The following is a 13,455-nucleotide window of genomic DNA, read 5'->3' on the forward strand; positions in this document are numbered from 1 at the left end:
AGACATTTTTATCCTGTATATGCGTGTCCTTGGGTGAATGTGCAGTTTATGTATTTCTGCAATCACTGTGCATGTATTCCTCGCCGAACATCTGGAGTACACGTCATGACAGGTGGTCAGCCGGTCTAACACTTCCTGCACCTCTCTAAACCAACATGTTTCTCCCTTTCTTATACATTAAAACCTCTCCCGCTGCATCTCTGCGTTTCAATCACACGATGCAGGGCCCTGCATAGCACTGCTGTGCGAATTTGACGCCTTGCCCGACATTGGTCACGCCTGCGGACATAACCTGATCGCCGAGGCCTCCGTGGGTGCGGCGCTTGCCGTGCAGGCGGCGATGAAGACTCATCGCGACATTCGTGGCAAAGTACGCACTAGCGCATTTGTCACTAAATGTTGAATAACCCTTATCGAAACGCCTATGATAAAAGAACGTCATATGTCTTCCTTCTCTCTCTCCCTCTCACTTGATATAGTGTGTGTGTGTGTGTGTGTGTGTGTGTGTGCGCGCGCGCGCGCGCGCGCGTGCGTGCGTGCGTGCGTGCGCGTGTGTGTGTGTGTGTGTGTGTGTGTGTGTGTGTGTGTGTGTGTGTGTGTGTGTGTGTGTGTGTGTGTGTGTGTGTGTGTGTGTGTGTGTGTGTGTGTGTGTGTGTGTGTGTGTGTGTGTGTGTGTGTGTGTGTGTGTGTGTGTGTGTGTCGATAAATGAAAACTGCTTGAAACTGGCGTTTCCACGAGTTTCGACGCCGTCTAAAATTATTTGAGTCCGCTGTAACTGAGTTTCCGCGAACGCCAACATCGATTCTAACAAACCACATTCATAAAGTTTGCTTTCGAGGTTTACTCTTTAAAACAACGAATAACGTAGAAGTGCTGTATTGCTGAGTTCGTCTGATATTCTTACCAGCCCTATGCATGTCCCTGCCATTCGATTAGAATCATTTAACTAATTCATTGAGACCTGCTATGACGGAGAAATGTAATAAAGGACTCTCTGGAAGACCCTGGCTACGAAAGGCGTTATACGTCACAGTCAAGTAAAATATAGCAGGCGCAGAGCTAGTGAAATGCCTTAATTGCAGGAGGGAGTCATGCTTTTCCTAATACTCTATATACAAAATAGGAAAGCCAGTGCAACCGAGAAAATAATACCCTTGGCAACGAAAGCGCCCACCAGCCCTAGTATAGAACTTAAAGCGTCGTAAGTGGTTCGAATATCTGACTGGGTACAGTGGAGTGCTGGATATATGACAAAAAATTATTACAGAGATGTTGTTTTGTCTTTTCTTTTTTTGCTTAGGTGATGTAACTGTGGAAAATAGTTTTTCGGAGGAGGGGTTCTTTTTCAGTACAAACAATAAGTTCGAACTCTTGAGAATATTCATTTATCGTTTTATTCGGAAGAAGTCTACAGTGTGCCAGCTTAGCCCCTATGTACTGGTGCATTCTCTCTCTCTCTCTCTCATTATTTTTTTTTTGACAGGTGGTTGTTCTCGGCACACCTGCGGAGGAGAGTCACTGCGGTAAGGAGCTGCTGATACGAAAGGGCGCCCTGGCGGGAATCGACGCAGCACTCATGTCTCACCCATTTCCAGTGGACATCTTGACGGCTGCCTTTGCAGCGACAGATCAGGTGGGCCTGTACAAGGCAGCATACCATTTCAAAAACAATAAGGTATTCTGTGCACGAGAGCGCACCGTGATATCAATGATTGCTCAATTAATTCATATCAACTTTTTGATAGTGATCACGTTTATTGATTATTTGGGATGGTGCAAATGAATCCTACATGCAAATAAAACAAAAGACATCGAACTATTACGCGAGAAGGCAACACGAACCATCGACTGTGTCAGGTAAAGAGTCCCGTGTCATGTCTCGCTAGTTTACGGGTCTATCTCGATTAATCCTGGGGCTGCAAGTGCTTACACTCGTCACGATACACGCTCAGAACGTCACCCATTGTCGCATATTCAACAAGCATACTCCTACATATAGAGCACAGCGAAAATACATGAATAAAGATCGGCATCAGCCACTACTAGCCTGAACAGAGGGGAATAACGCGGCCCCCGTTCTACACTCCTAGACAAAGGTACACCCTTTGAGGTGTATATCTGTCACACAACGATAATCGTCATCTGCCTTGTTTGCTTTCCTTTCTAGAAAACACCGCGCCCGCTACATTCCTGTCGGGAATGCTATGTCATGCTGACAACGCGCATGCCGTTCGTTACTGGGAAGTACCGGGCTGGCAGCGTTAAAGAAAGGAAATACGGACCTGACAGGTTTATTGTTCTGTGGTAAGATACAATACAAAGGGTGTAATTTTGTTTTAGAGTGTAGATTGGTCACACTGCGTGCAGGTGGCGCAGTGGTCGCGCATCTCACCGCCCATGTTGCAGCTTCTTTGCGCTCATAGGAAAAAATACTTGTAGCATGGTGAACGCTCAGATTGCCTCTACAGGGCTGCATCAACCTCTAGTTGGTGCGATCCTCCTCATCATCTTCTTTTCGTTTACAAAAGCATGGTATAATTACAAGGATATTTTTAAGTATTTACCAGCAGTTCCAGGCGCATTTTAGAGTTTCCTTTCTTTTATAATGTTGGTGGTTAGTTTTAACGTCCCAAATAAGCATATTGGCCGCAGGACGTGCCGTATTGAAGGGTCCACAAATTATATTGCCTGGTGTTTCAGGTGAGGCAAAACAACGTGAGGAGTTCGATTTTAGCCACGTTATAGACGCTGAAGCAAATAATACCGGCAAGAATTTCATTACTCTATGTTCAATTCACTTTCCAATGATTCCATATAAGGGGCAAATATCCGTTTGTCTTGGTACTAGTGGTAAACTGAAAGGCATTGAAAAAGGAAGAAATGAGCTTCTCACACGATATGAGCCTCCGAATTACATGTGCGATACACGTACGGCGACCGCTATCATTGAGTCCGCCTTTTTTTCTGCTGAGTACCTGTAACTTTATTTCCACTAACTGCTGATAGATTAAAGAGCGACATTTTTAACAATGTGATAGTATCGTTAGGCATTCGTCGCTTGTATGTAGCATTGGGCAAAACTGAGTAAAATTCTAGCCTATTCTTTATGTGTAGCCTTACTTCGAGGGCCACAAAATTTGCTTATCCATCGTTCTTTTGTTTTTTCTTTATTACATAGTTGTGAAATGTGCAAGGTGTAGCCAGTGAGGGGGCCAGATGTTTTGCAATCTTAGCCAACAACAACAACTACAAAGGAACTAAAATGTCACGAAATTACCAAACGCTAAAGAGTACGCATTTGGGCTGGTTGGGTCATGATTACGAGCAATAAAAACAGCGCTAAACGACGGGACGAGTGAAGGGACACAGACAACAGAGCTGACTAACAACCAAAGTGTGTTTATTCCGTCAGTCAGCATATATATGCTCTATATAAACACACTTTGGTTGTTAGTCAGCGTTGTTGTCTGTGTCCCTTCACTCGTCCCATCGTTTAGCGCTGTTTTTATTGCTACCAAACGCTGTCGAAGCGAGTCTGCAAAATGTTACAAAAAAGGACTTTTGTCGAGACAAACCCTCTCAGTTTCTACACTCATTCTGAAATCTTAGCCAACAAATCCAACAACAGAGGAAATAAAAGGTCACGAAATTACAAAACGTTGTCGAAGCGAGTCCGTAACAAGTAATAAAAATACTTTTCTACGTTTCTACGTCCATTCATCCGAAATAGACTTTTGAACTTTTCTTTTTCCATCGCCAGCTTGTGGTCCGCTTCAAAGGTAAAGCAGCTCACGCAGCCGCGTCGCCGTGGGAAGGAGTGAACGCCCTGGACGCTGCCGTCGCTTCGTACGTCAACATCGGCCTGCTTCGGCAGCAGCTGAAGCCGACCACTCGGGTGCATGGTACAGCGCCACTTCCTCTCGTACTTCATCTGTGGTAGTACAATTGGCAGTCTGTACACGCCGTTTCAAGATAGCAAGGAATGGCGACGGCAGCTCTAATTGAGCACTGAAGCGCTAGGCAACAGTTGGGCATGCTCGGCTCTCGGAAGGCTAAAGTTATCTCGAAACGCTGAGTTCTGAGGGCCTCTTTATTGCAGCAGAATGGTACCGGTGTCCGCTGTGACCGAGACAGTTACTTTGTCCCCAGAGAGACACATTCCTCTCAACATAATAGCCACTCCCTGAGCGTTCCGGACGCAGGAACCGTGTTTCTTATAGAGGCCGCAAATTTTTTTAAAGTTTTTACTGCGGTTTATTGGCCAAGGTTAACATTAATGTTTTTCACCTGTAAATGGGTAGTGATATCAAAGCTGAGCGCGAGCTAAAGCTTCCTTTTAAAAGAAAACAGAACGGATAAAAATAGATGCCAAATTCATACATTACAATCGGGAGCCACAAATACTGCATTCTTCTCCTCCTCCGCAAGCGATATTCTTTACTTTTTCTCGCTCACTCTGACGGAGAACTAGCAATGCTTATTGCGGACCTCAAAGCTTAGGGACCGTCGCAAAGAATGATGCACGCACAACTTTCACACGTGCACCCTACTAGTTTAAGCGTACTCCTTTCCCACGCTGTAAGATTCAAATCATGTTATAAACACTTTGCTAACACCACCTTCACACACTGGCTTTCAATGACCGTTGAAACCCAAGGCCATTATTACGCGCGTTTCTAATTGACACAATTGTGCAAGCTCACGGAATCGGAGCCAGTGAATCTTACCGATTGCAATACCCTTTGGCTTCGATAATCATTGAAAGCAAACATGTGACTGCCGCGTTAGACATTGCTATAAGCTGCTGTACCCCGCCCGCGCAGGCGTCATCACTAATGGCGGCAGGTACCCCAACGTCATTCCCGAGGAGGCGGAGATGAGCTACTTCGTCCGGGCTCCGAGCACCGAAGAGCTGGTCGAGCTCAAGCGAAGGGTCGAGGCCTGCTTCCAGGCTGCAGCCGAAGCCACGGGCTGCACGGCACACCTGGACAGGCGCTCGACGTACATGCACGTGGTGCACAACGACGCCATGGCGAGAGCGTACCGGAAGCACGCCCACGCGCTCGGTATGAACCTCTCGTTCGTTTGCTATATGCGCTGATAAACTGCCGAGCGTTGACGCCACGAAGATGGCGCCACCTTCCCGGCCATCACTGTAATGTTAACCCACACTCTTAGGCAAAGTTACACCCTTTGGCTTGCCCCTTCTGCCACACAACAATAATCGTTATCTGCCTTGATGCGTTTCCTTTCTTTAACGCTGTGAGCCCGGAACTTTTCAGTAACGAACGGCACGCGCATTATCAGAAGGGGCACTCCAAAGGGTGTAAACTGTTCTATGTTGATAACGCGCGTGCCGTTCGTTACTGGAAACTACCGGACTCGCAGCGTTAAAGAAAGGAAACGCATCAAGGCAGATAACGATTATTGTTGTGTGGCAGGAGGGGCAAGCCAAAGGGTGTAACTTTGCCTAAGAGTGTGGGTTAACACAAGCCAAAGGGTGTAGCTTTGCCTAAGAGTGCAAGGGGGTGCCCGTTCCCAAGGAAAAAAGAACATGCCTTCACTCTTGGGCAAAGTTACACCCTTTGGGGGGTATCTCTGCCACACAACGATAATCGTCATCTGCCTTGCTTGCGTTTCTTTTCTTGAAAACGCCGCGCCCACTACTTTCCTGCCGGGAATGCTATGTCATGCTGACAACGCGCATGCCGCTCGTTACTGGGAAGTACCGGGCTCGCAGCCTTAAAGGAAATGCGGACAAGACAGGTTTATTGTTCTGTGGCGAGATACAACCCAAAGGGTGTAATTTTGTTTTAGAGTGTAGATTGGCCACGCTGCGTGCAGGTGGCGCCGTGGTCGCGCATCTCACCGCCCATATTGCGGCTTCTTTGCGCTCATGGGAAAAAATACTTGTGGCACGGTGAACGCTCAGATTGCCTCTACAGGGCTGCATCAACCCGTAGTTGGTGCGATCCTCCTCATCCTCTTCTTTTCGCTTACGAAAGCATGGTATAATTACAAGAATTTCTTTAAGTACTTACCAGCAGTTCCATGCGCATTTTAGAGTTTCCTTTTCTTTTATTTTGTTGGTGGTTAGTTTTAACGTCCCAAATAAGCATGTTGGCCGCAGGACGTGCCGTATTGAAGGGCTCACAAATTATATTGCCTGGTGTTTCAGGTGAGGCAAAACAACGTGAGGAGTTCGATTTTAGCCACGTTATAGACGCTGAAGCAAATAGTACCGGCAAGAATTTCATTACTGTATGTTCAATTCACTTTCCAATGATTCCATATAAGGGGCAAATATCTGTTTGTCTTGGTACTAGTGGTAAACTGAAAGGCATTGAAAAAGGAAGAAATAAGCTTCTCACACGATAGGAGCCTCCGAATTACATGTGCGATACACGTACGGCGAATGCTATCATTGAGTCCGCCTTTTTTTTCTGCTGAGTACCTGTAACTTTATTTCCACTAACTTCTGATAGATTAAAGAGCGACATTTTCAACAATATGATAGTATCATTAGGCATTGGTCGCTTGTATGTAGCATTGGGCAAAACTGAGTAAAATTCTAGCCAATTCTTTATGTGTAGCCTTACTTCGAGGGCCACAAAATTTGCTTATCCATCGTTCTTTCATTTTTTTCTTTATTACATAGTTGTGAAATGTGTAAGGTTTAGCCAGTGAGGGGGCCAGATGTTCTGCAATCTTAGCCAACAACAGCAACTACAAAGAAACTAAAATGTCACGAAATTACCAAACGCTAAAGAGTACGCATTTGGGCTGGTTGGTTCATGATTACGAGCAATAAAAACAGCGCTAAATGACGGGACGAGTGAAGGGACACAGACAACAGCGCTGACTAACAACCAAAGTGTGTTTCTTCCGTCAGTCAGCATATATATGCTCTATATATAAACACACTTTGGTTGTTAGTCAGCGTTGTTGTCTGTGTCCCTTCACTCGTCCCGTCGTTTAGCGCTGTTTTTATTGCTACCAAACGCTGTCGAAGCGAGTCTGCAAAATGTAACAAAAAAAGACTTTTGTCGAGACAAGCCCTCTCAGTTTCTACACTCATTCTGAAATCTTAGCCAACAAATCCAACAAGAGAGGATATAAAAGGTCACGAAATTACAAAACGTTGTCGAAGCGAGTCCGTAACAAGTAATAAAAAGACTTTTCTACGTTTCTACGTCCATTCATCCGAAATAGACTTTTGAACTTTTCTTTTTCCATCGCCAGCTTGTGGTCCGCTTCAAAGGTAAAGCAGCTCACGCAGCCGCGTCGCCGTGGGAAGGAGTGAACGCCCTGGACGCTGCCGTCGCTTCGTACGTCAACATCGGCCTGCTTCGGCAGCAGCTGAAGCCGACCACTCGGGTGCATGGTACAGCGCCACTTCCTCTCGTACTTCATCTGTGGTAGTACAATTGGCAGTCTGTACACGCCGTTTCAAGATAGCAAGGAATGGCGGTGGCACCTCTAATTGAGCACTGAAGCGCTATAGGCAACAGTCGGGCATGGCCGGCTCTCGGAAGGCTAAGTTATCTCGAAACGCTGAGTTCTGAGGGCCTCTTTATTGCAGCAGAATGGTACCGGTGTCCGCTGAAACCGAGACAGTTACTTTGTCCCCGGAGAGACACATTCCCCTCAACAAAACAGCCACTCCCTGAGCGTTCCGGACGCAGGAACCGTGTTTCTTATAGAGGCCGCAAATTTGTTTTAATGTTTTTACTGTAGTTTATTGGCCAAGGTTAACATTAATGTTTTTCACCTGTAAATGCGTACTGATATTAAAGCTGAGAGCGAGCTAAAGCTTCCTTTTAAAAGAAAACAGAATGGACAAGAAAAGATGCCAAATTCATAGATTACAATGGGGAGCAACAAATACTGCATTCTTCTCCTCCTCCGAAACCGATATTCTTTACTTTTTCTCGCTCACTCTGACGGAGAACTAGCAATGCTTATTGCGGACCTCAAAGCTTAGACCGTCGCAAAGAATGACGCACGCACAACTTTCACACGTGCACCCTACTAGTTTAAGCGTACTCCTTTCCCACGCTGTAAGATTCAAATCATGTTATAAACACTTTGCTAACACCACCTTCACACACTAGCTTTCAATGAGCGTTGAAACCCAAGGCCATTATTACGCGCTTTTCTAATTGACACAATTGTGCAAGCTCACGGAATTGGAGCCAGTGAAGCTTACCGATTGCAATAGCCTTTGGCTTCGATAATCATTGAAAGCAAACATGTGACTGCCGCGTTAGACATTGATATAAGCTGCTGTACCCCGCCCGCGCAGGCGTCATCACTAATGGCGGCAGGTACCCCAACGTCATTCCCGAGGAGGCGGAGATGAGCTACTTCGTCCGGGCTCCGAGCACCGAAGAGCTGGTCGAGCTCAAGCGAAGGGTCGAGGCCTGCTTCCAGGCTGCAGCCGAAGCCACGGGCTGCAGGGCACAGCTGGACAAGCGCTCGACGTACATGCACGTGGTACACAACGACGCCATGGCGAGAGCGTACCGGAAGCACGCCCACGCGCTCGGTATGAACCTCTCGTTCGTTTGCTATATGCGCTGATAAACTGTCGAGTGTTGACGCCACGAAGATGACGCCACTTTCCCCGGACATCACTGTAATGCTAACCCAAGGGGGTGCCCGTTCCCAAGCACTCTTAAAACGGTTGCACCCTTTGGGGTGTATATTTGTCCCACAACAATAATCGTCATCTGCCTTGCTTGCATTTCCTTTCCTGAAAACTCGGCGCTCGCTACTTTCCTGTCGAGAATGCTGCGTCACACTGATAACGCGCATGCCGTTCGTGACTGGGAACTACCGGGCTCGCAGCGTTAAAGAAAGGAAACGCGGGCAACACGGATGACGATTATCGTTGTGGGACAAGATACGCCCCAAAGAGTGTATGTTTTTCTAAGAGTGAGGAAAAAAGAACATGCCTTCACTCTTGGGCAAAGTTACACCCTTTGGGGGATATCTCTGCCACACAACGATAATCGTCATCTACCTTGCTTGCGTTTCCTTTCTTGAAAACGCCGCGCCCGCTACTTTCCTGTCGGGGATCCTATGTCATGCTGGTAACGCGCATGCCGTTCGTTACTGGAAAGCACCGGGCTCGCCGCGTTAAAGAAAGGAAATGCGGACAAGACAGATGACGAGTATCGTTGTGTGGCAAAAGGGTGTAATTTTGCTTAAGAGTGTTGAGGCGAATCATTTTACCGATTGACTTAGCGTGATTGCAACAGGGTTTTTCTTTGTTATCATTATTATTGTTGCCGAAAGAAAAGATGCTCGTACGAGAACAGTGGTAATGTGTGCTTAAATTAAATTCGGGGACCTGACGCCTACAAACTCTACCGTAGATTATGAGGGATGCCGTAGTGGAAGCCTGCGGATTATTATTAAATGTATGGGCTTCCTTGACGTGTACGTAAATTTAAGTGCAGGAGCATGTTTGCATGTTACCCACCCTATAATAAATGCGGCCGTCACGGCCGTTGATCGAACACGCGTCATTGTGCTCAGGAGCGGAGCGTCATGGCCACTTAACCACCTCGGCTGGTCGGATTGTGCCTTTGTAGACACATGCTAATCATTTCTTTTATTGCCGTTGTCTTCGTTTTCTCTGTTTCGTTTACTGGTACTGCTCTCTTCCGCAAGCAGTTTTCCTCTGTACCCTATGCATTACATTTATTTTGACGCTGTCTCCATCTTTATAGCTTTCGTTCACAATACCCCACTCTCCCGTAGCCCTTTTTGTTGTTGCACTTCCTTCACTTTACATATAAAGGGCAGATACGGAACACGTGCATTTCGAGATACACCGGTTTTGTTGGCGGACTCTCACGCACTCAACTAACGTGCCGTCATTGCCACTGTCTGTGCGACAGGCGTGTCCTTCGTCGATGACGTCGTTACGAACCTGCCGCCGTCGGGAGCAGCCACGGACTGCGGCAACGTGTCCCACCGCGTGCCCACCATCCACCCGCTGTTCGGCGTCCCCAGCGCCCAGGGAGCGGCCAATCACACGCGGGAGTTCGCTACCGTGGCCAACGCTGCGGATTCGCAGCCTCCCACCCTGCGATCCGCCAAGGCCCTGGCCTTGACGGCGCTCGACCTGCTCAGAGACGCGGAGTTGTTACGCGAAGCGAAGAGGGAGTTCACCGCGCAGCGACTGCCGCCGGAAGAAGAGATGCGAATCATGCTTTCGCAGAGCGACCCTAAATGACGACATTCGCGAACTAAAATACACAAGCTGCAAGTTCAGAAAAACAAAGTTTACAACCCTTATTATAATTACACCTGCACCGCTGTTTTCATATTCAATAATGCAGTATGATTTACGGTAATACACGAGAATTGCAATGTGCATTGATTTGAATTGTGGTCTCCGACCTTTCGACGAGGAGGAGGGGGAAACGTACGGAGAAGACAGGGATGTTAACCAGAAATGTGTTTGGTTGGCCACCCTTCTCAGGGGGCCGGGAAAGAGGCAATATAAATATATAAGATAGAGAGAGGAGGGGGTGGACATTGAAAGCTCGCGCACGCGCGTGGAGGGCACCACCAAGTGTAAGGTGTTTAAACGGACAATTCGCTCTCAAAAAAGACACAAGCGCTTTCACAGCCTTGTGGGCCGACGAGCGATGTTGGTGGTCTTCGAGTAGCGCTTGCTCGGACAACGGCCGGTCATCCAGTCGTTGCGAAGCTGCATAGTGAGCTATGAGGAACACCTTATAGGACTCCGAAGTAATTTCGGCCGTCTTATGTTCTTTAACGTGCACCCGAAGCATGGTACGCGAGCGCTTCTTTTTTTTTTCTGTATTCCGCCCCCATCGAAATGCCGTGTCCCTGTTACGTCGTGCTCGACGTCATAGCCATTCAGACACCACGAATGTTTACATGCATATAGGATTAAGCATGTCTTCAAGTGAGATACCTAAACATCTGGCCTATTGGCTATGTGTGTGTGTGTGTGTTTTTTTCCCAGGAATAGGATATTACAAACTGCAATATATGATGTTATACCATGTTCTTGTGCAATATTAAAGATCTATGAAAAGGCTACAATACAGTCGCTGGACTGGTCTGTCACCTAATCGTGCATGAGTGAAACAGAAGCAGTTATTAAGGTACAAAGACACGGAAAAGTGCATCTGCAACCCTGTCAGACACTGTCAAAATGAAGCTGGTACGGAAAGCCTATACAAAGAATACAGAGCAGGACACGTTCAAGCGTTCAAGCAAATCGTTAGTCGTTGTCCTGACTACTTCATCATATTTTTCGGTTCGCCAAAGAAAGACAGTTTTTTAAGTCTTTTTGATATTCAGGTTTTGCATTTATATTCATATCTGTACCAATGTACGGTGTTTCTAACTAGATTGTTTGAGTGCTCAACGTGGCGGTCGCTTATATTTGAGTGTGTCGGTAGCAGGCAGGGCCGTACCTTGTCAAGGGTGGAAGCGTAGATTTAGTACTGGCCCCTCTGGATTTATAGCCTGCAGAAAGAATTGTCATTGTTACTATTCATCAAGTACTTCTGGACTTCACTTCAGGCCTTAAACAGGAGGGCGAAATTAATACAGGATTCAGCCGTGATGTAACATACCCTTCCCAAGAAAGACATGTGTGTAAAAAAGAACATGTATAATCTGAGAAGCATATGTCAGAAGTACAAGCTTAAATAAAATGCACTTTGAAGAAAACTCGTATTAAATATAAAAATTAAGAAATTCGAGTAATACAATACATATGAATAAAGTGCAAGTAACCAAGAATCTCTTTGGAAGAACGCTCGCACTCTGTTTCCTATATAGGACTTGGCTGCTTAAAGTAGTAAAATGGAAACAGCGCGCACCAATCTACGCGATATGCATTGAGAACCTCGGGCCGCCATAACCAATCACTAGAGGAGCCTGCAGACTTCCAGCAGGAGTGCGTTCAAGTTTCATTGATATTTACTGTTGGGCTTGCTTATTTTTAGTGCACCGAACTTTTCAGATTCTCAGTGCAAGTCGAGAGTTCGCGCTGCAGACCGGACGAGCTCAAAGTGCGGATAAATGGCTGTACCGATCAACAAGCCCCCTTTCCGTTCGACGGCATCTGCGACGAATGTAGCGGCACAACCGACGCGCTAATTAGGTTCGCTAGGAGCTTCGTTCAAGTGGGCCCAATTAACAAGGTGACCTCGTGTACGACCCATGCCAAGGTCAGTGAGTGAGTGAGTGAGTGAGTGAGTGAGTGAGTGAGTGAGTGAGTGAGTGAGTGAGTGAGTGAGTGAGTGAGTGAGTGAGTGAGTGAGTGAGTGAGTGAGTGAGTGGGTGAGTGGGTCAGTGAGTGAGTGAGTGAGTGAGTGAGTGAGTGAGTGAGTGAGTGAGTGAGTGAGTGAGTGAGTGAGTGAGTGAGTGAGTGAGTGAGTGAGTGAGTGAGTGAGTGAGTGAGTGAGTGAGTGAGTGAGTGAGTGAGTGAGTGAGTGAGTGAGTGAGTGAGTGAGTGAGTGAGTGAACTTTATTTCGGTCCAGAGAAGACGTAGGGTGGAGTATTTGACCAGAGAAAGAAGCGCGAAGGAGGAACTGATCGTGGTTGGTTGTCGGTACGATACAAATGCTAAATATGACGGCCCTCTCGAGCTATCTGGGCCGCGCTGCGCACTTGCAAAAGGCCGGACGACGACCGATAACAAAATGCACACGGCCTACCACAACGCTCATGTCATTAGTCCCTAGACGCGAGCATACTCTGCCCTTCTTTTTATCTGCAAAAAAAAAACGTGTTGAAATTTGTAAAAAAAAGAAGAAAAGCAGGAACCTCACGGCGTTAACATAGAAGCAAACATGCAGGCATTCTCAGATCATGAACAGCAGGTTGTCATTATCCCTCAAGAGAAAAGTGTATAATAGCTGTGTCTTACCAGTACTCACCTACGGGGCAGAAACCTGGAGGTTTACGAAAAGGGTTCTACTCAAATTGAGGACGACGCAACGAGCTATGGAAAGAAGAATGATAGGTGTAACGTTAAGGGATAAGAAAAGAGCAGATTGGGTGAGGGAACAAACGCGAGTTAATGACATCTTAGTTGAAATCAAGAAAAAGAAATGGGCATGGGCAGGACATGTAATGAGGAGGGAAGATAACCGATGGTCATTAAGGGTTACGGACTGGATTCCAAGGGAAGGAAAGCGTAGCAGGGGGCGGCAGAAGGTTAGGTGGGTGGATGAGATTAAGAAGTTTGCAGGGACGGCATGGCCACAATTAGCACATGACCGAGGTTGTTGGAGAAATATGGGAGAGGCCTTTGCCCTGCAGTTGGCGTAACCAGGCTGATGATGATGATGAAAGAGGCAATGACGCCAGAGAAAGCAATACACGTTTAAGGATGAACCACCACACGCGCAATGCGGTGGATATTGTTTCGGCTCGCACGGGCGGAAAATTG

General features: G+C 46.8%; 1 protein-coding gene across 2 annotated transcripts in view; it reads left to right on the forward strand.

Annotated features, from left to right (window-relative positions):
* The window catches only part of LOC135904424 (xaa-Arg dipeptidase-like), a 141,017-nt gene extending 130,660 nt beyond the window's left edge, over positions 1-10,357 (forward strand). For both annotated transcript variants that reach the window (XM_065435223.2, XM_065435222.1), the window contains exons 2-6: positions 225-370; positions 1,485-1,634; positions 3,762-3,903; positions 4,825-5,067; positions 9,910-10,357. In XM_065435223.2, coding sequence (XP_065291295.1) covers positions 341-370; positions 1,485-1,634; positions 3,762-3,903; positions 4,825-5,067; positions 9,910-10,247 — 903 coding nt within the window. In that variant the 5' untranslated portion in view covers positions 225-340 and the 3' untranslated portion in view covers positions 10,248-10,357. The remainder of the gene's footprint in view (positions 1-224; positions 371-1,484; positions 1,635-3,761; positions 3,904-4,824; positions 5,068-9,909) is intronic.
* Positions 10,358-13,455: the final 3,098 nt, after the last annotated feature.

Source organism: Dermacentor albipictus, chromosome 7 (assembly GCF_038994185.2).
Source record: "Dermacentor albipictus isolate Rhodes 1998 colony chromosome 7, USDA_Dalb.pri_finalv2, whole genome shotgun sequence".
NCBI classification, from domain to species: Eukaryota; Metazoa; Arthropoda; class Arachnida; order Ixodida; family Ixodidae; genus Dermacentor; species Dermacentor albipictus.